The sequence below is a fragment of the Triticum urartu genome, chromosome 2A (genome assembly GCF_056163025.1).
Source record: "Triticum urartu cultivar PI428250 chromosome 2A, HENAU_Tu73, whole genome shotgun sequence".
Classification (NCBI taxonomy): domain Eukaryota; kingdom Viridiplantae; phylum Streptophyta; class Magnoliopsida; order Poales; family Poaceae; genus Triticum; species Triticum urartu.
The window spans coordinates 17560938-17585021 of NC_141874.1; the positions used below are offsets into that span (position 1 = coordinate 17560938).

At 46.7% G+C, this 24084-nt stretch overlaps 3 protein-coding genes across 3 annotated transcripts; 1 reads left to right on the forward strand and 2 right to left on the reverse strand.

The window, feature by feature from the left end:
* Positions 1-592: 592 nt before the first annotated feature.
* Positions 593-8166, forward strand: LOC125535110 (uncharacterized). The gene is given in 14 exon segments (XM_087540605.1): positions 593-695; positions 1145-1329; positions 2162-2315; positions 2551-2685; positions 2830-2912; positions 2914-3171; positions 3588-3647; positions 3731-4113; positions 4777-4942; positions 5338-5416; positions 5515-5776; positions 6759-6924; positions 7308-7386; positions 7644-8166. Coding segments are annotated over 14 exon segments (2367 nt in total). The 3' UTR covers positions 7898-8166.
* Positions 8167-8839: 673 nt separating this feature from the next.
* LOC125535111 (7-deoxyloganetin glucosyltransferase) lies at positions 8840-10547 on the reverse strand. Its single transcript, XM_048698164.2, has 2 exons — positions 9956-10547; positions 8840-9848 (listed from the first exon to the last, which is right to left on the reverse strand). Exons 1-2 carry the CDS (start codon positions 10464-10466, stop codon positions 8878-8880), a joined length of 1482 nt encoding a protein of 493 aa, XP_048554121.1. The 5' UTR covers positions 10467-10547; the 3' UTR covers positions 8840-8877.
* Positions 10548-14268: 3721 nt separating this feature from the next.
* Positions 14269-16139, reverse strand: LOC125535112 (7-deoxyloganetin glucosyltransferase). The gene is made up of 2 exons (XM_048698165.2): positions 15530-16139; positions 14269-15432 (listed from the first exon to the last, which is right to left on the reverse strand). Exons 1-2 carry the CDS (start codon positions 16062-16064, stop codon positions 14462-14464), a joined length of 1506 nt encoding a protein of 501 aa, XP_048554122.1. The 5' UTR covers positions 16065-16139; the 3' UTR covers positions 14269-14461.
* Positions 16140-24084: the final 7945 nt, after the last annotated feature.

Here is a 24084-nt window from a genome sequence, read left to right on the forward strand (position 1 = left end):
CGGTGGAGGAGCTCAGTCCTCGTCGGAGCTGACGAGATCGATGAACTTCTCCCTCTGCTCCTCGCGGATGCGCCGCCACTCGTCATCCTTGTCCTTCGTGGCAAGGTTGGCCGCGACCGTCTGCTTGAGGATGAGGTCTTCGAACTCCTCGTCGTGGCGCCCGCGCTCCGCCTCCTCACGCAAGCTCCGTTCGGCAATGGCGGCTGTGACCACGTCGAAATTGGCCACGAAATCTTCGAGCCCGACGACCCCTCGGCGTTCGATCTCCCCCGGCTCCTGCTTGACGGCGACGACCTCGATCTCCTCCGGCTCCTCCGACCATTCCCTCTTCACGGGGAGAAGCCCCGCGCCGAAAGAGGAAGAGCTCGCGGCGGAGGACGCGGCCGAGGAGGGCGTACGCCCGTGCCGACAGTCGTACTCGTCCATCTCGCGAAGGAGGAGGCTCGACGGCGTCTCGAGGCCCTTGTTCATCCACTTCCTCGCCGCGCGCTTCCTGGCGCCGTCCGAGCGGACACGCCGCTCGCGCTCGAGGTCGTCGTCCCCGCCGGAGTTGCCACTGGAGCTGCAACCGAAGCTCCACATGTGGCCTCACATGGCGGGTGGAGGCAGAAGGGGGCTCACTGGCGGCGAGAAATGTGACGAGGGAGTGAGGAATTGTGGCGAGACGCGGCGGCAGTGGGATAGGATTTCGACCCGTATCTGCCCCGTGAACCCGTAGATATACTGCTTGGGGGAGGGGGGGGTTGCGGGCCGCATTAAAAATATTTACGGATCAGACGAGTATACTGACTTTGTTCAGGTTAGAAAATTGAGACCGAACCCATATACTCGCGAGAATTTTGTGGGTTTGCGATTTATACGGGTGTGCTAGAGTTGCTCTTCCTGCCCACACAGGCACACACCTCCCTCTCCCTGTCGTGGTTCAAATTTTAATTTTCCTTCGGTGCTCCGCTCCTCCTCGCCGGCCATCGCCGCCTCCTTGCCGGGGAAGGGAAGAGGAGCCGATGAAGCTCGGGATCAACAGCGCGTGCGACCTCCGCGCCGTCTCCCTCCCCCCGCCCCGGTAAGACCAGCCCCCCTCCATCCCCTCCCCTTATCCCCGTCCGCTGCTGCTGAAACGTGCGGTGGTTCGATTTCGGACCAGGAGCGGCGGCGGGAGGGACGGCGCGCCCCCTGATTCCTCCGCGTCCGCCGCCGGGGAATCCGCTCCAGGCGGCGCCGTCGCAGCAGCAGGCCTTCTCGCTCCCGCGCCCGAAGCTGCCGCGGCTCTCGGAGGCGGAGGCCTTCGTCGGCCAGACCCTCCACCGTCCCACGCCCGCGCGCCACCAGGTCTCCTGCGCAGCCGCACCGCTCCCCCTTCCTCCCCGCTGTTGCCACTGAATTCGTCCGTGGATCCGGTGTGTTTGTTTGTTTGTTTGTTCAGTTCAGTTCAGTTCGTCAGCGCCACCGAATTGGTTCAGCGGATAAACTCCAGCAGCGTTTCCGATGAAAAAATTGGCTGGGGCTGGGTCTGGGTGATGATGATTCATGCGTCGTGGAATCAACAGTTCGAATCCACAGGACGATTGATTGATTGATTGAAATGAATCTATAGTACTATATATACTGCAGAATAGTACCAAACTGAAACTGGTGCAAGATCCAAGAGATTATCTGCTTGTCCAACCTTCGTTTTGCGAACGAACGACCAGTCTACTGTTCTCGCTATGGCTGTGGCGGCATTGCGCCATTGGTATCTTTTCTGTTTGTTGCGCGTGTACTGAAACATGAGGGCATGCAGCTTCTGCCGGACTGGCACCATCCTATATTATAGAAGCGGTCCATTGTATGCAGCTTCTGTTCGTCGTGAATAACTTCCGCGTTATCTATAAAAGCATGATGAATGACTTCATGTTGTGGTATTTTTGTTTGTTACACATGTATGTACTGAAACATGAGGTCTGGGTCCCAGGTGGTTTATCTGTATTTGACTATTTGTGCTTTGCTTCTGCTGGACTGACCTCCTTATTATAGATGATGCAGCTTCTGGTCATTGTCTTGCAGCTAAATGTTTCACTAACAGCACCTGTCTTCCTACTCACAGCTTACTAATTACGAAATATGTGTAGCACTTGTGCCTTCCCCAATTTTGACCTCCATTTTTCATCTCGTTGGTGGCCAGGGATTTGGCTTGCATGACGACTTGTCGAAGAGGATGCCTCCATTTCCTCCCACTTCAGCGTCTCATGCACAAGAAGAACCCCAGCAGCAGCAACCGGTGATCATACCCAGCAGCACTACCCTGCGCTGGAATCCCTCTCCTACAGACACTAGATGTAAGCTCTGAATCCCCAAGTAATGCATCCGATTGATTTAACGTCTCTCACCAACTTCAGGAACATTTTTTTTGGTCACCTCTGTTTTATCTCATTGTCTGGGCATGCAAACTGCACTGGCTTGTGCTTTTATGGTAGAAAGAGCACCGGATGCCGTTCTGTGTCTAGACCTCACCATCACTAAGCTGTGGGTATGTTTTGTTTGGTTTGCCTGATGATGGTAGCATTTCAACAGGTCGGGTTAACGAGGACGCTGAGTGCAGGTTTCAGCAGCTGTCAGGTTCAGTACACAAGGTGGGGATGGTATTGGACTCGGTACAAACTGATGTTATTCAGTTAAACCGAACCATGAAGGAGGCGTCGCTTGACTGTAAGCCTTGCAAACCAGTACTGTTGATCATAATAGGAATTGCAGCAGCTTCTGCTTTGCTCATAAACTTTGCACTTTGATTTTTCTTCTTCTTCGACAACTGATGCATCATATAAGTGAATTGCATTTATCTGTTATGTGCAGCTGGTGGTGTGCAGCAAAAGTTCGATCTCCTAGAGGATACACTTCAGAAAATTGTAAGAGAAGTTGATGTCTCAGTTCTTTCTCCTACCATTTCATTGTTTGCAAAGACAACAAAGTTTGATATATTCAAACATGTTATCGCAGATTAAAGGACAAAATGATCTGAAAGTACTTGCTGAAAACAACACGAAAAGCAACTCTGATCAGCTGAATGTAATCAACTCTCGCACCAGCAAATTGAATGAGATGTCTTTGGTCGTTTCAGTCTGCCCAAAACAAGTGCAAGCAGATTTAAAAGAGCTGCATGGTGACATCTTCAGGGTTCTTACAAAGGACATGGAGGTACTTCTTCTGCTGCTAATCTACCGCTAGCTTTGGTACATCTTTTTTGGATTCATTTTGTCTTTAGGAATTATCCTGATGGTTGGCATGTGCACATAAGTAATTAATGTACCAGTATCCCAAGTTCTCTGTTGTCTCCATATGTGTGGGTTCAGTTCCATATAAACATACAAGTTTTCCTAAATCTCTTCGTGTATCCAGATTCTTGAAATAACATCATTTTCTTGTATAATGTTCATGTCACATAGCATTCAGCATTCTCAGTAGGTGATAGCATTTACTTTCTCTTTGAGATGGCTCAAAAAGCTCACAGTCCTGTCTATTAAGTGGCATGTCACTCTTTTCGTACTGAAGAAACCTACGTGGATAGTTTTGCACTACAACTGCCTGATCTTTGTGTCTCTTCATTCATGCAGGGGGTTGTTAGAGATATCAGGTCTCTGAGTACTAAGCCTGCTGTAATGCCAATGCTGCCAGTATGTTTACTCATTACTTGATGAGCTGAATCCATAAGTCTTTTCTTATCCTTGTCTCACTGTCTTTTCTGTCTTGGTTGAAGGACCATGTGGTAGCAAAAGGAAGTCCCCTGATGAACAAGATGTCTGTAGCAAACGGAAGGCCTACAATGAACCAGACACCAGTAGCAAAAGGAAGTCCCCTGATGAACAAGATGTCTGTAGCAAACGAAAGGCCTACAATGAACCAGACACCAGTAGCAAATGGACGACCCCTGATGAACCAAACACCAGTGGCAAATGGAAGCCCCATGATCATCAACCAGGCTCGAGTAGGAAATGGAAGGTCCCAGCTGAAACAAACACCAGTTACAGATGCAATGCCCCAGAGGGATCTAACGCCAGAGATAAATGGAAGGCCCCAGAAGGACCGAATACCATTAGCAGATGGAAGTCCCCATATGGAACAAATAACACCAACAAAACCGTAATATTCTAGTCTCAGTTTTTCACATAATTCAGTTATTAGCTAAATATACAGAGATTTTATACAAAGATTCCTAGAAGTATCCTGCTCTGATAGGGATACAAAGCTATGTGGTGTGGCCACAGAGAAAAACCCTTTTTGTAATGATAGTTTTCTCGCTGTTATTTCAGTTCTATCAGCAAGGTTTTCTTTACCTGAATCACATGATGCCAGATTTAACCTAGGTGTTTTTGCACATAGAAGGGGCATCAGAGCACAACATGTATGCCCTATAATTTAGAGAATTGAAGTCACAGTTTTCATGAAAGGGTGTTAAAAAAAGGTTTCTTGATGTGCTAACTAAGACTAAATTTTGAAATCCTCAAACAAAAGTGCGAAGACTGTTTAACTATTCAAAAGGTTCAAATAACCATTCATATTTGCATAATCCTGAGGTAAGATTCTTATTTTCATGATAGAGCAGAGCTGGTTTAATGCTGGCAATTCAAATCATGAAATGACACATATTGTATTGCTTCAAAACATTCTTTCTCTCTTCACTCTTCAGGAAGATTATATTCACGACTTCTCAGTTGTACTACAAATATGACTCTGCATATACATTATGTCTTCACTGTTTTCTTAGATTTTTGGATTCTGACAAAGCTTGCTTATTAATGTCAGCCTTCCTGCATGTTCCACTTATGCTACAAGGGTGTCAGTTCTGAAGCCAAAGGTAGAACAGGGTATGGTTAAAGCAGCTCACATGGTTGGTACAAGCTACAGGCTAGCACCTTCACAGAACGAGAAGTTGAATCAAAAGGTCAATCCCCAAGAGCCAACTAAGAAGGTAATCTGTGATACCTTGCCCCTTTCCATCATAATGAAATTGGTATAGGATTCCTCGAGCAAACTAATGTTGTTGGCTAGTTTGTATACGATTTTCATGCTTTCAACAGTTAAAGGAAACACCTGTTGCAATACTGCTTACAGTTCAGGGCCAATGTCCTTCTGGAAAAAGCATACCACTGAGTTCTGGTTCTGAAAAAAAGCACACCACTGAAAAAAGCATACCATTGAGTTACGGTTCTGAAAAAGCATACCTATGAATTATTGAATTTACTGGAACATGATTGAAGCTGCAGCTGTAACTTTTCGTATGTGCATCTGCAGTAGACTGAAAACTTGCGCTTGCATTATATTCAGTGTGTGATCGTGGCTCTGTACTTGTGTTTGAAAGTGCAGGAACCAGTTAAAATAATCATCAATTCGGATAATGGCAGTAAAGCGTGCACTTCCCGGATGATTCTGAACATGGAACCAGGTAGAGCTCATTCCTTTTTGTGCATGCTTTTCTTATATCGTTTCTAGTTTCCTGCCTCAAAAAGGAGAGGGAGACCCTGATGAACGGAACGTCTGTAGCAAACGGAAGACCTACAATGAACCAGACACCAGTAGCAAATGGACTACCCCTGATGAACCAAACAACAGTGGAAAATGGAAGCCCCAATATCGTCAACCAGGCTCCAGTAGGAAATGGAAGGTCCCAGCTGAAACAGACACCGGCAACAGATGGAACGACCCAGAGGGATCTAACACCAGAGATAAGTGGAACTCCCCAGAAGGACCAAATAACAGTAGCAAATGGAAGGCCCCATATGGAACAAATACCGGCAGCAAAACCGTAATATTCTAGTCTCTATTTCTTACATAGTTCAGTTGATAGCTAAATATACAGAGATGTTATACAAAGATTCCTAGAAGTATCCTGCTCTGATAGGGATACAAAGCTATGTGGTGTGGCCATGGATTTCGAGTCGTGTGACTAGTTGCGATTAGTAGATGAATCGCAAAAAAAATGTCGACTCAACTTAGTGTCGACTCATGACTCGAGTCGCGACTAGTCACAACTGCAGGCTCGACTTTTTCCGAGTCGCTACCCCAGAATGACTCATCGACTCGAAAACCATGGGTGTGGCCACAGATAAAACTCCTTTTCTCATGAGAGTTTTCTCACTGTTATTTCAGTTCTACTCACAAGATTTTCTTTACCTGAATCTCACGATGCCAGATTTAACCTAGGTGTTTTTGCACATAGAAGGGGATTCAGAGGAGAGCATGCATGCCCTGTAATTTAGAGAACTGAAGTCACAGTTTCATGAAAGGGTGTTAAAAAAGGTTTCTTAATGTGCTAACTAAAACTAAGTTTTGAAATCCTCGAACACAAGTGCGAAGACTGTTAAACTTTCCCAAAAGGTTCAAATAACCATTCATATCTGCATAATCCTGTGGTAAGATGCTTATTTTCATGACAGAGCTGGTTTAAGGCTGGCAATTCAAATCTTAAAATGGTACATATTGTATTGCTCCAAAACACTCGGTCTCTCTTTCTTCAGGAAGGTTATATTCATGACTTTTCAGTTGTGGTACAAATATGATTCTGCATATACATTATGTCTTCACTGTTTTGCTCATTATGTCCTTGTTAGATTTTTTGATTCTGACAAAGCTTGCTTATCAAGTCCTGGAAACAGCCTCTTACAGAAATGTAGGGAAAGGCTGCGTACAATAGACCCAAAGTGGTCGGACCCTTCCCCAGACCCTGCGCAAGCGGGAGCTACATGCACTGGGGCTGCCCTTTTTTAAAGCTTGCTTATTAATGCCAGCCTTCCTGCATGTTCCACTTATGCTACAAGGCCATCAGTTCTGAAGCCAAATGTAGAACAGGGCAAGGTAAAAGCAAATCATATGGTTGGTACAAGCTACAGGGTAGCACCTACACAGAAAGAGGTGTTGAATCAAAAGGTTAATTCTCAAGAGCCAACTAAGAAGGTAACTGTGATACCTTGCCCCTTTGTACCGTAATGAAATTGGTATGGGATACCTCGAGCAAACTAATGTTGTTGGCTAGCTTGGCTGCGAATGCTTTCAACAGTTAAAGGAAACACCTGTTGCAATACTGCTTACAGTTCATGGTCAATATCCTTCTGACAAAAACATACCACTGAGTTCTAGTAGTTCTGAAAAATGCACACCGCTGAAAAAGCAACCCACTGAATTACGGTTCTGAAAAAAGCATACCTATGAATTTACTGGAACATGCTTGCAGCTGCAACTGTAATTTTTCATATGTGATTCTGTAGTAGACTGAAAAGTTGCGCTTGCATTATATTCAGTGTGTGATCGTGAGTTCGTACTTGTGTTTGAAAATGCAGGAACCAGTTAACATAATCATAGGTTCAGATAATGACAGTAAAGGGTGCACTTCCCGGGTGATTCTGAAAATGGAACCAGGTAGAGTTCATTCCTTTTTGTGCATGCTTTTCTTATGTCGATTCTGGTTTCCTGCCTCGAACAGGGGAGGGAGACCCTAACTGGTAATCATTTATAACAGAGAGATAATCATCGGCGATTACCATTTACCACTTACTAGTTTCTATTGCAGCATGCATTGTTATTACCAAAGAAACAAGAAATCCTCATTTGCAGCACAAAATAGATTTAAATGAAAAGAAGCAAATCACATCCTCTGTTATGTATATATGCTGCAGCTGACCTGATGAAGGAAGTCGGCAGCGAGTCGGGCCCACCACTTGTGTGGGGGGTGAGGAAGAGGAGGACAAGCAGCGAGACGCTGTCCATTGATGCCGCCACCTTGCTGCCAGGAGAAGGGGAGAAGAGGAGGCGGGGACCTGCACCAGAAGCACAGAAGGACGAGGCTGTTCACACGGTTGAAGCCGCTCCAGCAAAGCGGGCTCATCGGTTCAATCCCAAGTACGACGCGACCCTGTGGATCACCTGCTGATGCGGTCCGAAAAGCCACGTCGGCGCCGGGCACACTGGCAGAACAATGGTTGTTCGAATTTGGCAACATCAATGCACATAGTATCGTTTCACCTATGACCCCCACAACTCAAACACATTACACATGTACATCATAGATGTCCAGAGAGGTAAAGTCCTTTTTTTCAACCATTTCAACTGTTGTTTACATGAGGTCCACATGAGGAACAGAATGAAGAATTGCAAATGAGATACAACTAGCACTTGCAATATAGTACCACGTTGAGCTTCCCTTTGTTTTCTGGCCTCCTCTCGAGCTCAATCGCCGCCACTGTGTTCGCTCCTGATGATATCCCCACCAGCAAAAATTGGACAGGTTCAGCAACGGTCCAATGAAATCGATCCAGTTTCACATGGGCCAGGTTCAGCATCAGGAGTCTGTTCTTCATCTTCCCCAAACATACATTTTCTTTTGGTAAGGGAGCGGTAAATTTATTTTTGCAACTTACCAGTAGACCCTCTTGCAGTGCCAACTTTATGGATAAATATTTGGACATATGTAGATAGATAGATATTGATATTTGTGCTTTTGATTATGACCACTGATAATCAGACCGTCAGGACATTCGATTGGCCTAGTGCTGCTGCAGCTGCAGGGTGGAGAAGGACGAGACGCCGGTGCCGGCACCAGCAGATCGTATTTAAACAATTCAAAAGATTCTGCCCCTAGAATACATTACACGGTTTCCTGAAAGAAGGTACACCACCTTACCATTATTTTTTCAAAGTATCAAATCTCACAGACATAAATGAAAATACATTACATGTACACATGACCATATGATTCGGTGCAACATTATTTCCCTAGCACAACCAACTAATAACCCACGATGGATAACTTCTCATACGGCCACAACCCAACCAAACAAAATGCTAACCCACGCCTTATTGGATCAGCGGTCCATGCAGAAACTGAAACTCGCATTTCTCAAATTCCCAATTCTACGCAACATTCTTAGTGGCGGTCAGTAGTACATCCTTGAACATACTCTCAAGGTTGGCCAACGACCTGCCACCAGGTTTTGTCGTCGCACGAACGGCTATCTTGCTCCATTCCGCCGCCTTTTGCCTCATTTCTTTTCCCATCCCTTCTCCTCCCATCACCTCCCGTAACCTTGCCTCGACCACCTCCCGGCGCACATCATTGCCAATTTCCATCCCAACGCACCAATCCACACACGCGTAACGGGAATTGGTTTGCTGCTCGGCGAAGAAGGGCCAACACAACATTGGCACCCCCGCACTAAGGCCTTCCATCATCGAGTTCCACCCACAGTGCGTCAAGAAGGCACCCACTGCCTCGTGCCGCAACACCGCCTCCTGCTCGCACCAGCTTGCAAGAAGGCACCTACCCTTGGTCGCCTCCTGAAACTCAGAAGGCAGCACAGCTGTATCGCCCTTTACCAGGTCATTCCTCACGATCCAGAGGAAGTCGTAGCCGCAATTGGCAAGCCCCCACGCAAACTCCACCAGCTCCTGCCCAGACATGGTGGTTATGCTTCCGTAGTTGACATACACCACGGATCGGGGCTCCCTACCCTGAAGCCATTCGAGGCAGGATCGGTCTTCTCTCCAGAGGTTGGGGCGTATGGCGGCGAGCGTGCCACCAGCATCGCCTTCCGAGACCAGCTGCTCAGTGAGGAAGTTAAGCGGGCCGATGGTGTAGACGGGCATAGGGAGGATGGAACACATGGCGTCGAGGGCCACCTTCTCGAGCTCGTCAATGGTGTTGAGGATGACGGCGGTCGCGCGGTCCGACTGCTCGACCTCGTGCAGCAGGAAGTTGAACAGCACGTCGCCACGGTCCGTCGTGCGGATGAAGGAAGGGAAGTCACGGAGGCGCATGTGTTTGCTCATCCCGCGTGCCTCCGTCACCTGCGTGTCCAAGTACGCGTTCTTCACTTGCTCTTCGTCTGCTCAAATCAATGAGAACGCCTAGCATCACCCACATGGAATGCAGCATATCTTCGGGACATGGTTGCTACTTGCTACAAACTTGGGGGCATGGCACCATACAAACCTTTGAGAGGGGTGAGGCCCTCGTCTAGGAGGAACCGGAAGTTGCGGTAGCCCATGAAACCGCACACACTGGCAGTCCAGAACACCAGACACGGCACGCCGAGTTCCACCGCGGCATCCATGCTAAAGCTCATGACGCCGTCCGCCACAACGCAGCTCACCAGCGGCGCCCCAGGCAGACTGTTGAGGTCGTGGAGCAGGTTCCTTAGATGGGGGAGGCAGTGGGTCATGATGGAATAGCAGAGGGATGGCATGTCCTGCGTGGTGTCGGCGTCCGACGGGGGCAGGCCGTCCGGTATGGTGGCAAAGCGGAAGTCCGGGAGGCCCGCCACGGCGTCAGGACCGCGGGAACGGACGAGGCGGCGGTGGTTATACTCGGTATTGACGAAGGTGACGTGGAAGCCCTTGCGGTGGAAGATCTGTGCCAGCTTCATCATCGGCGTGATGTGCCCCTGAGCCGGGAACGGCACAAACACGGCGTGGGGCTTCTTGTTCGTGGTAGTAGCATCCATGTCGTTGTCGCCTGGAAATGCAGCTCAAGATTTGAAACTGTGTTTTTAGAGGCAAATGTGATCTTCTCTGCTTGTACGGGCAATCACAGAGTGCGTATATATAGCGACTGAGAGTGGCAATTGCTGCGCGTATAGAGTACAATATTAGTCTAAAGAAAGGTCGGACAGTTTAGACAATTAGGGCACGAATGCACGATGGATGGATGATAATGTGTATGTGATTAAGTGCTCATGTCGTTTGTCTTTACTAAAGTAGTAATGAATATTATCGATAAAATGCTCCATCTAGAAGTTTTGTGCAACAGAACCAGATTATTGAGCCATGCTCACTGAACGAAAGGTGACTGCTGAGTATTTAAATTGTTTTCAAGGTACCAACCTTAGGGCATCTCCAGCCGTTGGCCCCCCCAGGACGCATAAAAATCGCCCTCTGGGGGCGAGCCGGCGATACAATCGGCGCTGGGGGCGGTTTTGCGCCCAGTCGTCGCCCCCATGCGTCGAAATTGACCCACTTTGCAGCCCAATTTCGGCGAATAAAGGGCCCATATGGGCGAGAATAGGCCCATACTCGGCATGGTTTCGCCGTGTCTCGGCGTTCAATTATCAACACAATTATTTCTTATCACATATTTCATCACAGAAAAATCAAATACTTCAACAAAATAGTACAACAACAAATAGTTCAATACAAATTATATAGTTCAACAAATAAAAACTCGTATTTCATCACACGGCGTCCCCCTTGAGCCTCCATAGGTGCTCAATCAGATCTTTCTGCAGTTGATGATGCATCTGTGGGTCTCGGATCTCCTGACGCATACTGAGATAGACAGTCCAAGTTGCCGGTAGCTGGTGATCAACTTCGGCTAGAGGACCCTGCCTGTAGTATGGTTCAGTGTCAAACACTGGGTCTTCTTACTCGCTCTCGATGATCATATTGTGCAAGATGACACAGCAAGTCATAATCTCCCACATTTGATCTTTGGACCAGGTCTGAGCGGGGTACCGAACAACAGCAAATCGAGATTGGAGCATACCAAATGCCCGCTCGACATCCTTCCTGCAAGCCTCTTGAAGCTTCGCAAACCAGGCGTTCTTGCCTCCTGCCACAGGGTTTGAGATCGTCTTCACAAATGTCGACCATCTCAGATAGATGCCGTCAGCTAGATAGTACCCCTTGTTGTATTGGTGCCCATTGATCTCGAAGTTCACCGGAGGAGAATGGCCCTCAACGAGCTTGGCAAAAACAGGAGAGCACTGCAGCACGTTGATGTCATTGTGAGTTCCTGGCATACCAAAGGAGTGCCAAATCCAGAGGTCCTGTGTGGCTACCGCCTCAAGCACCACACTGCAACCGCCTTTGGCGCCTTTGTACATCCCCTGCCAACCAAATGGGCAATTCTTTCATTTCCAATGCATGCAGTCGATGCTTCCAAGCATCCCAGGAAATCCTCTTGCTACATTCTGGGCTAGGATCCGAGCAGTGTCTTCCGCATTGGGTGTTCTCAAGTATTGTGGCCCAAACACTGCCACCACTACCCGACAGAACTTGTAGAAACACTCTATGCTGGTGGACTCGGCCATGCGCCCATAGTCGTCGAGTGAATCACTGGGAGCTCCATATGCAAGCATCCTCATCGCTGTCGTGCACTTCTGGATGGAGGTGAATCCAAGAGCGCTAGTGCAATCCATCTTGCACTTGAAGTAGTTGTCGAACTCCCGGATGGAATTCACATTCCTGAGGAAGAGCTTTCGGCTCATCCGATAACGGCGCCGAAATGTTCTCTCGCCATGAAGTGGAGCATCGGCGAAGTAGTCGGAGTAGAGCATGCAGTAGCCTTGGAGACGATCCCGGTTCTTTGCTTTCACCCGCCCGGCGCCGAGCCACCTCGCCGCGGCTTTTCATTGCTCGCCAGCAGCTGGGCGAGGGCGGCGAGCACCATGAGATGCTCTTCTTCCTGGACGTCGGCCGCGGCTTCCTCCTCCAGCAGCGCGGCGAGCTCTTCCTCCTCATCCGAGTCCATCGCCGAGGCAGGCAAAACGCCGAACACCTTGCGCTCGGTGGGCGTGTACCCGCCGTTAAACCACGCCTCCGCGGCCGGAAACGCCCAGCTGCTGTGGGAGGGGCTGTCGCGGCGAAGCGCTGCTATTTTCCGGCGGGGAATGGCTATCTAGTGGAGTAGGGCGGCGGCCAACGCCGGGATATAGCTAGTGGTGGCCGAGGGCGCGGGGGGTGCGAGGCGAGTCGGGGGAAGAAAACCTTGACTTTTTCCCTGTCGGTGTGGGCCAGGCGTGCTTTTCCCTAGCGCCGGAGCCCCCAACTGCTCCCCAGCGCGCCGGGTTCGGCCTGTGACCGCTGGGCAGAAAAAAGGTCCGAACCGGCGATTTTCGGCGTCCTGGGAGCGTGACTGGGCCGTTTTTTCGGCGCCGGCGCCGAAAAAGCGGCCTGGGGGGCCCTGTTGGGGGCGCGGCTAGAGATGCCCTTAGATGTGTGTGCCCCAAACTCGACATTGTGGCTTGGTTGGGGCCTTCGGCTTTGGATGTTAGGCTTTAGTGCGAAGTCTGTTTGGTACTTGGCTCGGATTTTCGGCACCCCTTCATCAAGTGAATAGGAATAGCGACAGATCTTGCCGGGATGGTGGCTTCAGACTTATTGATGTATTACTTTATAAGGTGTTTGTGAATAATTAATAAAGTGGTTGTATGCATCGTCCAGATGCAGAGGCTGGGGGTCATCCTCTTTTTTAAAAAATAACCTCAGATGTGAAGAATAATCTATAATTAACTGTGTCCGACGCTATTATATAATTTACTGGATGTGTTTTTGTTGATAATTGCTATTTGTTTTTGTGAAGAAAAAAATCCAACTCTCACCCCAACAAGTATTTTTGTTCATTCTTTTGTTCTTACTCATTGCTGTTACCAACATGGTGAGTGTCCTCTGTCTTCCATTCTTTTGTCCACCATGCTAAAATGCTGATATACAACCTAAGAAATGGCCCACACAAATAATATGATCTAACGCCATCATTAAGGGCATCCACAACATTACAATAAAACATTCTCTAAGCAAAGAAAGATACATGTTATTGGTCTAGAAACTTTAGCATATGTTCTCTACAAAAATAGAAGGGAAACATACAAGATCATGTGAAAAGAGAGGGTAAGAGGAACCATGTTAAAATTGCTGGAACCATGTTAAAATTGCTCTTGAACGTAGGACATATTTCTATGGAATTTTATCCTTTAGTTCATCACTATAGTAATCATATTGATTGGTAACTTTATGTATACTTCATCTTCTATTATGTCTGCTAATCCACCCTAGAATTCGCCACGTTATAGTGGTGCACGAGGGTGATTTTTGTTCCAGTTCTACCCCTGCCCGTTGTCCGGGAGAATGGTAGTTTTTACAGGAAACACCACCGGCTTGTCCACAATACAACGAAGGATTGAGCCAACTCTGAAATCCTTTTATTTTTATTGTTATACAATTATACTTGCAATCATCCAAACCATCAAACACACCACTAAGCACTTTATTTATTCATGTTATTCATAGCTATCTTTCATGCATCCACGTATCATATTTATTCCAAAGTATCATATCTTACAAAAATAATTAAGAATACATTAATGTAGACACAAAAAGAATAAAACCAGATAGAGGTACCAACCTACAATGGCAAGCTGATGACATGGCCACAACCCAAACAAACATGACAGATATAACCTTATTGGACAACCAGTCCATGCAGAAACTAATCCGCATTTGACATTCTTGATAAAAGACATAGCAAAATGGCAGGAATCGTCTCTCATTGATGATTGTGGTTACAATATATAGTCCATGAAGGGACGCTTCGTTCCTGAAGTGATGCTTCGTTCCCAAAGGGACGTCTACAACATCGGTCGTATCCCTTCGGATGGCAATTAACATGTGGGATATTTAAATCTCAACAATTCTGTCGGTTGGATCTGCATGCATCTCAGTTCTAGCCAACATTCTTACCTGCACTCAATAGTACATCCTGGAGCAGACTCTCAAGGTTGGCCAACGACCTGCCACCAGGTTGTGCGGTTGCGCGAACGGCGATCTCACTCCACTCCACCGCCTTCCGTCTCATCTCCCTCCCTGCCTCTCCTACTCCCATCACTTCTCGTATCCTCTCCTCGACCACCTCCCGGCGCACGTCGTCGCCGACCTCCATCCCGACACCCCACTCCACGCACACGTAGCGCGAATTGGTTTGCTGCTCCGCGAAGAAGGGCCAACACAGCATTGGCACCCCTGCGCTGAGCCCCTCCATCATCGAGTTCCACCCGCAGTGTGTAAGGAAGGCGCCCACCGCCTCATGATGCAGCACCGCCTCCTGGTCGCACCAGCTCGCCAGGAGGCACCTGCCCTTGGCCGCCTCTTGGAACTCTGGAGGCAGCACAGCAACATCGCCCTTTACGAGGTCATTCCTCACGATCCACAGGAAGTCATAGCCACAGTTGGCCAGCCCCCATGCAAACTCCACGAGCTCTTGGCTGGACATGGTGGTGATGCTACCACAGTTGACGTACACCACAGACCGAGGCTCCCTGCCTTGGAGCCACTCGAGGCAGGACCTATCTTCTCTCCAGAGGTTGCAGCATATCGCGGCGAGTGTGTCGCTGTCATCGCCATCGGGGACCAGCTGCTCGGTGAGGAAGTTTAGCGGGCCGATAGTGTAGATTGGTAGGGGAAGCATGGTGCACATAGCGTCCAATGCCGGCTGCTCTAGCTCGTCAAAGGTGTTAACAATAATGGCGGTCGCGCGGCTCGACTGCTCTAGCTGGTGTATCATGAAGTTGAGCAGGACGTCGCCGCGGTTCGTGGTGCGGATGAAAGACGGGAAGTCTCGGAGACGCATGTGCTTGCTCATACCACAAGCATGTGTCACGGGCGTGTCCATGTACCCGTTCGTCACCTGCTCTTTATCTGCTCAAAACCGAATATTGCACATGCAACAATGGTTGTTACAGACTTAGGATATGTTTGTTCAACTTCAAGAAGTTTGTCATACATGGATACATACCTTTGAGAGGAGTAAGGCCCTCATCTATGAGAAACCTAAAGTTGTGGTAGCCCATGTAGCCGCAGGCGCTGGCAGTCCAGAACAGCGCGCAAGGAACGCCGATCTCCACCGCAGCATCAACGCTAAGGCTCATGAGGCCGTCCGCCACGACGCACCTTACCAGCGGCGTCCCGGATTTATTGTTGAGGTCATGGAGCAGGTTCTTTAGGTGGGGGAGGCAGGTGGTCATGGTGGAATAGCAAAGGGATTCCGGGTCTTGCGTGGCATCGGCGTCAGACAAGGGCATGCCGTCCGGAATGGTGGCGAAGCGGAAGTTCGGGAGGCCGGTTATGGCGTCAGGGCTGCGGGAGCGGACGAGGCGGCGTTGGTTGTACTCAGTGTTGACGAAGGTGATGTGGAAGCCCTTGCGGTGAAGGACCTTAGCCAGCTTCATCATCGGCGTTATGTGCCCCTGCGACGGGAAAGGCACGCACACCACGTGGGGCTTCTCATCGGCCAATGTAGCACCCATGTCGTCGCCCAGAAAGGCAGACATGCAGATCGAGATTGAAACTGTGCAAGAGTGTGAGCTTCTCCGCTTGTAGTGACAATCGCACAGACCCACAGTCCATATGGCTGCACATATATATACAATATTAGTTCCAAAGGACGAGCAGATCAGCATAAACTATAGATGAGAATATGCTAGGTTTGGTTAAGTGGCTAATAGTCATCTGTCATCCCAATGTTCTATGACTGTATTGAAGTAGTGAATAGTATCGATAAAATGCTCAACTAGATATTGTGCAACAGAATCAGATTCTTCCTCCATATGCTCCTTGAGCAGAAGGTGGGTACGAAGCTCATAATGACCTATAATTTACTCAATTTGTTACTAAAACTGTAAATTTCTGCGGGTTTGTAGGATTGCACATCGAGTTTGTGAAGAAATATAAAGTTTCCCACAATCAATATTTTGGTTCTTTTTTTTTTCTCTTACTCGTTGGTGTTATCAACATAGTGTGGTCTATTCTCTCATTCTGGTGTCCACCACGCTAATGCTGATATGACAACCTCTAAGAAATGGTCCACATAAAGATATGCTCTTACTCCATCATCAAGGGCATCCGCATCATTACCAAAAACATTGTCAAACAAAGGAATATACTATATGTTATTGGTCAAGACAAATTTAGCATATGTTCTCTAGAAAAATAAAAGGAAACATATCTTAAATTACAAGCCGAATCGATGTTGTTGCACCTAATTTTGGGTCCGGAGAATTTTATGATGGGTCCAGAGAGGGAGTTTTGAGAATACGGGTCCATGTGTGAACCCACTTTGTAAGACTTCATGAACATTGTATTTCTTAGTTTTGAGAAATTGTGAAAAACCGTTGGTATTTGGTAGAAACTTACTCATATGATTCTTCATAAAAAAAGATTATGACCATTTGAGATATGTGTGAAACTTGTACCGCACCTTTCTCATTCTGATATCCACATAGGCCGCAACTTGTCATACTTTTGATGGAAACTAGTGGGTCTAGGCTCATTTGTGCACATATCTAGCTTATGCACCTCGGTGGGTCTAGGCTCATCCTTGAAGGTAGTTATGTACAACAAAAGTGATTTGACACATGCGAACATGCTATCTTTGCTGACTTCAACCTCCCGAAGAGTTCCAGAATTTATTACAAACTTGCTATTATGAGGATCACATGTGCTCAGACAAGTGTTTTCATCATTCCAATTCCAAATGTCCTAATGCTTGATTCTGGTGCAAACCTATAAGAAATAACACATACTTATGTATGTTTCAGCAAGTATTTGCCATAATGCGGTTTGACCTCAAGTTCCACCATCCTAGGAACGCCTGAATAATCATCCTTGTGGTTGTGTATAGAGTGATTCTCATCCTTGCTCTAGAAAATATGTCCATACTGGCCCTTGACACATTTTGCTTACGCAGAAATGCTTTCAAAAACATCATAAGTAAAAGAAGATAGCATCCGTATAAACATAAGTGATTGGGTTCATCTAAACACGTCAGAGAACGTAAAAGAACACATATATTGGTGAAATTTAGATCTTAAACTAAATATCTGAAACAAACAACAGTAGCAACTCATGCAGGAAAACCCTAAGCAAGAGAATCTCTAGGGACATCGTTAGTCATTACACTTAACAGTGGGATAAAGCATGGGATGACAAGTGAAATAAAACAAACCTGGAATAATCCTACTATTCTTGCCAGGCAAATCAGGCAAATACTTGAATTGCCAAGGAAAAAAATCTACAAGGAGTCCAGCTCTGTCTTATTGACTTTTTACATTATGAACCTCTCAGCTTGGTTACAGCAGATGAGTGCATGTTTAGTAATAACAAATGTCAATACTTCACTTGTTAAGTCGTTGTATGCAAGATGGAAACATGTGTAAACCGAATGAAGTGCAGATTGATTCAGTGGAAGAAATGAAGTTATTAGTAATTGACAGAACACAAGTCAGCTTTAAATTTTCTTTTAAAATAGATAAATACGAGTTGGAACAATTTCAAAAAATCAAGCTACTGCTAGACTTGAATAGAAGAAAGTAGTGAAACTGACACCAACAAGTGGTTTTTCCAAATGCTAGTTTTCCTTGAGATGCCATGGTGGTCCAAGTCCTAGCCTAGCAAGCTACTGTGTAAACAAGTTGAACACCACGGTTAGACACCTCAATTTACAGATATCACATATAATTAAGGGCCAATTCTTTTGAGGTTCGAGCTGCTTATTGTGAAAATAAGTCAGAAGCCCAAAAGAACTCGTTTTTGGCTAAGGGCTTAACTTATTTCCACCTCCCTTTCCTTCACAATGAGAAAACGATGGGGGGAGGGGTGCTTCACGCAGAAGCTCACTTAAAATTGAAGGGGTATGTATATCTCTTCGCCACTGAAGTTCATGCATATTACGTTGAAACTATTACAACATAAGTAGTTTTTGTTGAGCTTCTGTGGGAATACCATATTTAGAGGTACAAAAGAGAGTACATATCAAACTAATTAGCTAACATAGTAAAAAGACCCAGCATAACATACCTGACTATACTTCCACTGGGACTATTACAAATAAGTAGTATTTTGTTCTTGATCTGCACCAATAGACCAAATGTATCACGCTGTTGTGTTAGAGAATACCATGTTTTCTATTTTACTCTTTGTTATCTTGCCTTGTGAAATGCAATTTGATACTTTGTACACATACATGTTTTGTGCATAAAGCAAAAGCATCAAATGACTAACATGAACAAAAAAGGGGATTGCAATGAATTAAAAAAAGACGATATTCTGATGAATTAAAAGTTAACATACAGAAATATTCATAATGGTAAACCTAAGGCATAGCCTTTCCTGTAGTTAGTACAGGCATATCAAATTGCATGCCAAAAAACCTAACAAGAGGCAGGAACTGGTTACTACAGACTGAAATCAATCAACGTCACAACACTGCGGATGCCTAAAAACTAATCTACCAATGAATCCGATCTATTTGATCTAAAACAGGAAGAGTGGAGAATGAAAAGAGCAAAAGAATTCGTCGTGGATCTTCTTAGAGGCCTTGTGCAGACTACGACACATGGATCACCACGGCCTTCATGTTCCAACAACATCCATCTGGTTTATCTCGTTTCTCGTACACCGATGCCAAATAGATCGGCAGGCACAATAGATCAAGAGGATCTGGGTGTAGCGAAAGGCGACTTACATTGCAGTGTTGATGTACAAGTCCTCGAGGTCACTCTTGAGCTCCTGATTGACTTTTTCGAGGTCAAGTAAAGCCTACAGAGATATTAAGCACCACAGGCATGTCAAACCTTGGCAAACCCAAACAAAAGAGCAGTACTAGATATAGAAACGAAACACATGAATGGCACAAAGCCAGCGACGAGAGGGACGCAAGATAGACGCTCACCTGCGCGATGGTATCCTTAAATTTGGAGGGCTTGACGCCCTGGTCCTTCTAGATCTTGATTAGTGTCGTTACACCAGGGGTGATCAAACCCTTCTCTGCGTCTTCAATCATCTTTTTTTTAGAACCTGGAAGAGTGGGAGAGGTTCCCACTGTTATATATATTACTCTCACCAAATTACAATTTACATGTTACTATTTTACAAACCCATCCCACTTTGTGGGTTGGGGAGGGGAAAAGGCTATGAATGCTAGCAAGATATTACAAGTTTGGAAGGGTTGCGATTAGGGAGAAGATAAAGTCTTTGTTCTTCTCCTTGACTCTATACTGTAATAAGGACATGTCTTCTTTGAGTCTATGTGTCCAAGAATGTACTGTGGGCTGGGTCCCTCTGAAGTACTTATTTCCTCTCTTTCCAGATGCTCCATGCAGCCTGTAAGAAGACAGTCATGAACATGGGTTGCGCCCAGTTTGATTTTGCTTGTTCAATCATATCCAAATGTGTGTTCTGGCTTGACCATCTAATCCCGAGTGTATTCCAACATAGTTTACTAAATTGGCATGTGAAAATCATGTGTGTGATGTCTTCTTCAATGGGTTGATCACAGAGGATGCAATTGAAGTTGTTGCCAATATTGTAGTGTCGTCTCTTGAGAATGTTTATTGTATTGAGTCGATCTGTGAGCAGTAACCAGCCAAAGAATTTGATTTTCATTATGACCTTGGATTTCCAGAGCCAATGGTATGCCTTGTGTGTGATGACCTCTCTGTAATAGAACTGGTAATACCGCTTGGATGAGTAACAATCATCTTGCAAATAGAAGTGCACGCAATATGGTAAACAAACTACATTCACTATTTGGTTGTCCTTGCAAAAATGTTTGTTGTTTGACATGCATAAAACTGACAATTTTGTATGCCAAAATTTCTTTTGCAAACGAAAAGGTGCTCCAATAGTATGCTCTGCAATTTTCAGTGATATGCTGCACCTATTGCTCGTGCCATGCTAAAAACTTGTCTCATACTTGACTGAATTATCCATTTAGGATCCATATAAGAGCTCATTACCTTTATTAATCTCCTATTGTTATGGTCATTTAGGTGGTTAAATTCAAGAGACACAAGTGCCTGTAGTATGCTTAGAGGGTAATGCGTCAGCATAATTTTGACAAGAAATGAACTGAACAAGTCACAAAAATCTATGTGTAATGCATCTTGTAAGCAGGTAGATAGCTCGCTGCTATTCGTCTTGGTTTAATCTACATTCAGCTCTAATGGATTTGGCTGTCATTCATTCAAAAAATTCTAAACTATGCATGCATGTGTGATATCAAATAGAGCCACACCTACCACGGCATCAAAGTCCTAGAGATAAAAGATCATTAGTATTTCACTTGTACAGATACATTAACTATGAATGGTGTAGATTTAAGATAGTAAACTTACATTCATGAGAATATTGTTGATAAGCTCTGGATAGCTTGGATTCTAACTACCATTCCCAAACAGAACAAACTTAAATGGAACTGGATATTGTAACAAGTTTGCTGCAGCAACTAACACATCAGTACAAAGAAACATAGTATGGGGAAAGTTGATAAAAGTGATGGATTCAACAGAATTACGTTAGAGTAAGAGCATCTCCAACAGCCGCGCTAAACAAGCGCCGCGCCGCAAATTTTGCCATTTTAGCGCGCGCGCAACCTGTAGACAAGCTCCAGCGGGCGCGCAATAACCGTGCGCGCGGCATATGTAGTTGGATGCGCGATCCGAAACGCCAACTCGTCCTGTGTATTTGGGCTGCCGGCTTCCGCGCGCGGCACACATGAGCGCTCGCGCTGCACTCTCTCCTCCCCGCCACCTTCGCCCTGCGCGCGCCGGCGAACTTGACCCGATGGACGCACGCGTCGGCACCCCGCTCACCCCATCCTACAGCCGCGACCCCTCCCCCGCCGGCGGAAACCCTAGCACGGGGAGCGTTGGCCTCGCCACCGCCGGAGCTCCTCCGAGCATCGGCCTCTTCATGCCGCCGCAGAAGACCACGGCGGCGGGTGGCGTTGCGCCGGCGCCGCCCCCCCCCCCCCCCCCCCCGCCTCGAAGCTCCCCAATGCGCTGCGACCGAAGAAGGGCAAGACATCCGCGAAGACGAACAAGGCGGTGGACGGCTCCAACACCTCGAAGGCGAGGAGAAAGAAGCTTGCAGGGCGTGTGACGGGCGCGGCAGCTACCGAAGCGCCGGCGAGCTCACTCGTTGAGCCGGCGGCCCACACGCACAATGTGTTCGACGATATGCCCCAAAGGTAGAAAAAAATTCCAACTTTTCTTTTCTTGTTATTTTTTGAATGCATCCATATAGATAGCTTATTTGCATTGTTCTATATATTTTGTAGTGTCAACGATGATGTATACATGTCAACTATGGGTGTTGGCTCCAACAATTCGCATTGGTCTCAAACCAATGACATGCATTTCGAAGAACATGAGTTCGAGGTGGACGAGGATGGTGAGGGCATTGTCGACGCACCGAAAGGAAGAGTGGGCAATTACACCAACGCCGATGACATCTTACTATGCAATACTTGGTTGCAAGTGTCGAGAGATCCATCCGTTGGAGGTGATCAAAGTAGAGATGCTTATTGGGGGCGGATGAAAGAACACTTTGATGTTCGCAACGTGAGTGGAATTGGCCGCTCCGAGAGATCATTTCGGTCCCGGTGGTCGACAATCAACTCGGATTGTCAAAGGTGGGCGGCCGCACAAAAGGCGGTTGACAAGTTGAACCCAAGTGGCACAAATGAGGACGATAGAGTAAGTGGCATTTCATACATGTTCATCATACTTGTTGGTGTTCGAAGTGCTAACTTGCTTTGTTTTCATGTAGTACAACATTGCACAAAACTTGTTCAAAGGAGAGGAGAAGAGAACCAAGAAGGGGAAGATCAAGAAAGGAAGGATATTTACCTTGCCTCATTGCTATGAAGTGTTGAAGGATGATGAGAAATGGAAAAAGCGTGATGATTTGGATGATTTGCATTTGAGCAACAAACGCAAGCGAACAATTGAGTTGAATGATGATGATGAGGAGGAGGATGCATCAAGTGACGGCAAGAGAAGCCCCACACCTAACTCGGTTTCATACTCAAAGCCAAAACGACCGGATGGGTGCAAGAAAGATGCAAAAGAAAAGAAGAAGGGGAAAGGAGATGATGAGCTCAAAATGCTATCGAAGCTATTGTGAAGGCAAGAAAAGAAGCCAACGAGGTGAGGAAAATGGTAAGGAACCAAGATGTCGCGGCCGAGGAGAGGAGGTTGGCGGCCGAGGAGAGGAGGGTGGCGGCCGAGGAGAGGAAGGTGGCTTTGGAGGAGAGGAAGGTGAGCAATGAGGAGCGAACTAGATTGTTGGAATGGGAGAAGCACTTGTTCTTATTGGACACATCTATCCTCAATGAGGTGCAAAAGGAGTATGTCAATCTTGCCCGTGAAGAAGTCTTGATCCAAAAAAGAGCCATGATTCGCGCAATGGGTGGCGGTGGCCTTGGCTCCATGGGTGGCGGTGGCCTTGGCGACATGGGTGGCGGTGGCTTTGGCGCCATGGGAGGCATGGGTGGCTTCGGAGGTACCGTGGGCGGTTTAGGTGCCATGGGTGGCTTTGGAGCTACCATGGAGACCATGGGAGGCATGGGTGGCTTTGGAGCACCCCCCCCCCCCCCGACACTATGGCCGCCATGGGAGGCATGAGTTTTGCTTCTCTCATGGGAGGCATGGGTGCACTGATGTCTACTACACAACCTTCTTCTTGTAGACGTTGTTGGGCCTCCAAGTGCAGAGGTTTGTAGGACAGTAGCAAATTTCCCTCAAGTGGATGACCTAAGGTTTATCAATCGGTAGGAGGCGTAGGATGAAGATGGTCTCTCTCAAGCAACCCTGCAACCAAATAACAAAGAGTCTCCTGTGTCCCCAACACACCCAATACAATGGTAAATTGTATAGGTGCACTAGTTCGGCGAAGAGATGGTGATACAAGTGGTATATGGATGGTAGATAAAGGTATTTGTAATCTGAAATTATAAAAACAGCAAGGTAACAAGTGATAAAAGTGAGCGTAAACGGTATTGCAATGCTAGGAAACAAGGCATAGGGTTCATACTTTCACTAGTGTAAGTCCTCTCAATAATACTAACATAATTGGATCATAAAACTATCCCTCAACATGCAACAAAGAGTCACTCCAAAGTCACTAATAGTGGAGAACGAACGAAGAGATTATGGTAGGGTACGAAACCACCTCAAAGTTATTCTTTCCAATCAATTCGTTGGGCTATTCCTATAAGTGTCACAAACAGCCCTAGAGTTCGTACTAGAATAACACCTTAAGACACAAATCAACCAAAACCCTAATGTCACCTAGATACTCCAATGTCACCTCAAGTATCCGTGGGTATGATTATACGATATGCGTCACACAATCTCAGATTCATCTATTCAACCAACACAAAGGACCTCAAAGAGTGCCCCAAAGTTCTACCGGAGAATCACGACGAAAACGTGTGCCAACCCCTATGCATAGGTTCATGGGAGGAACCCGCAAGTTGATCACCAAAACAACATCAAGTGAATCACGTGA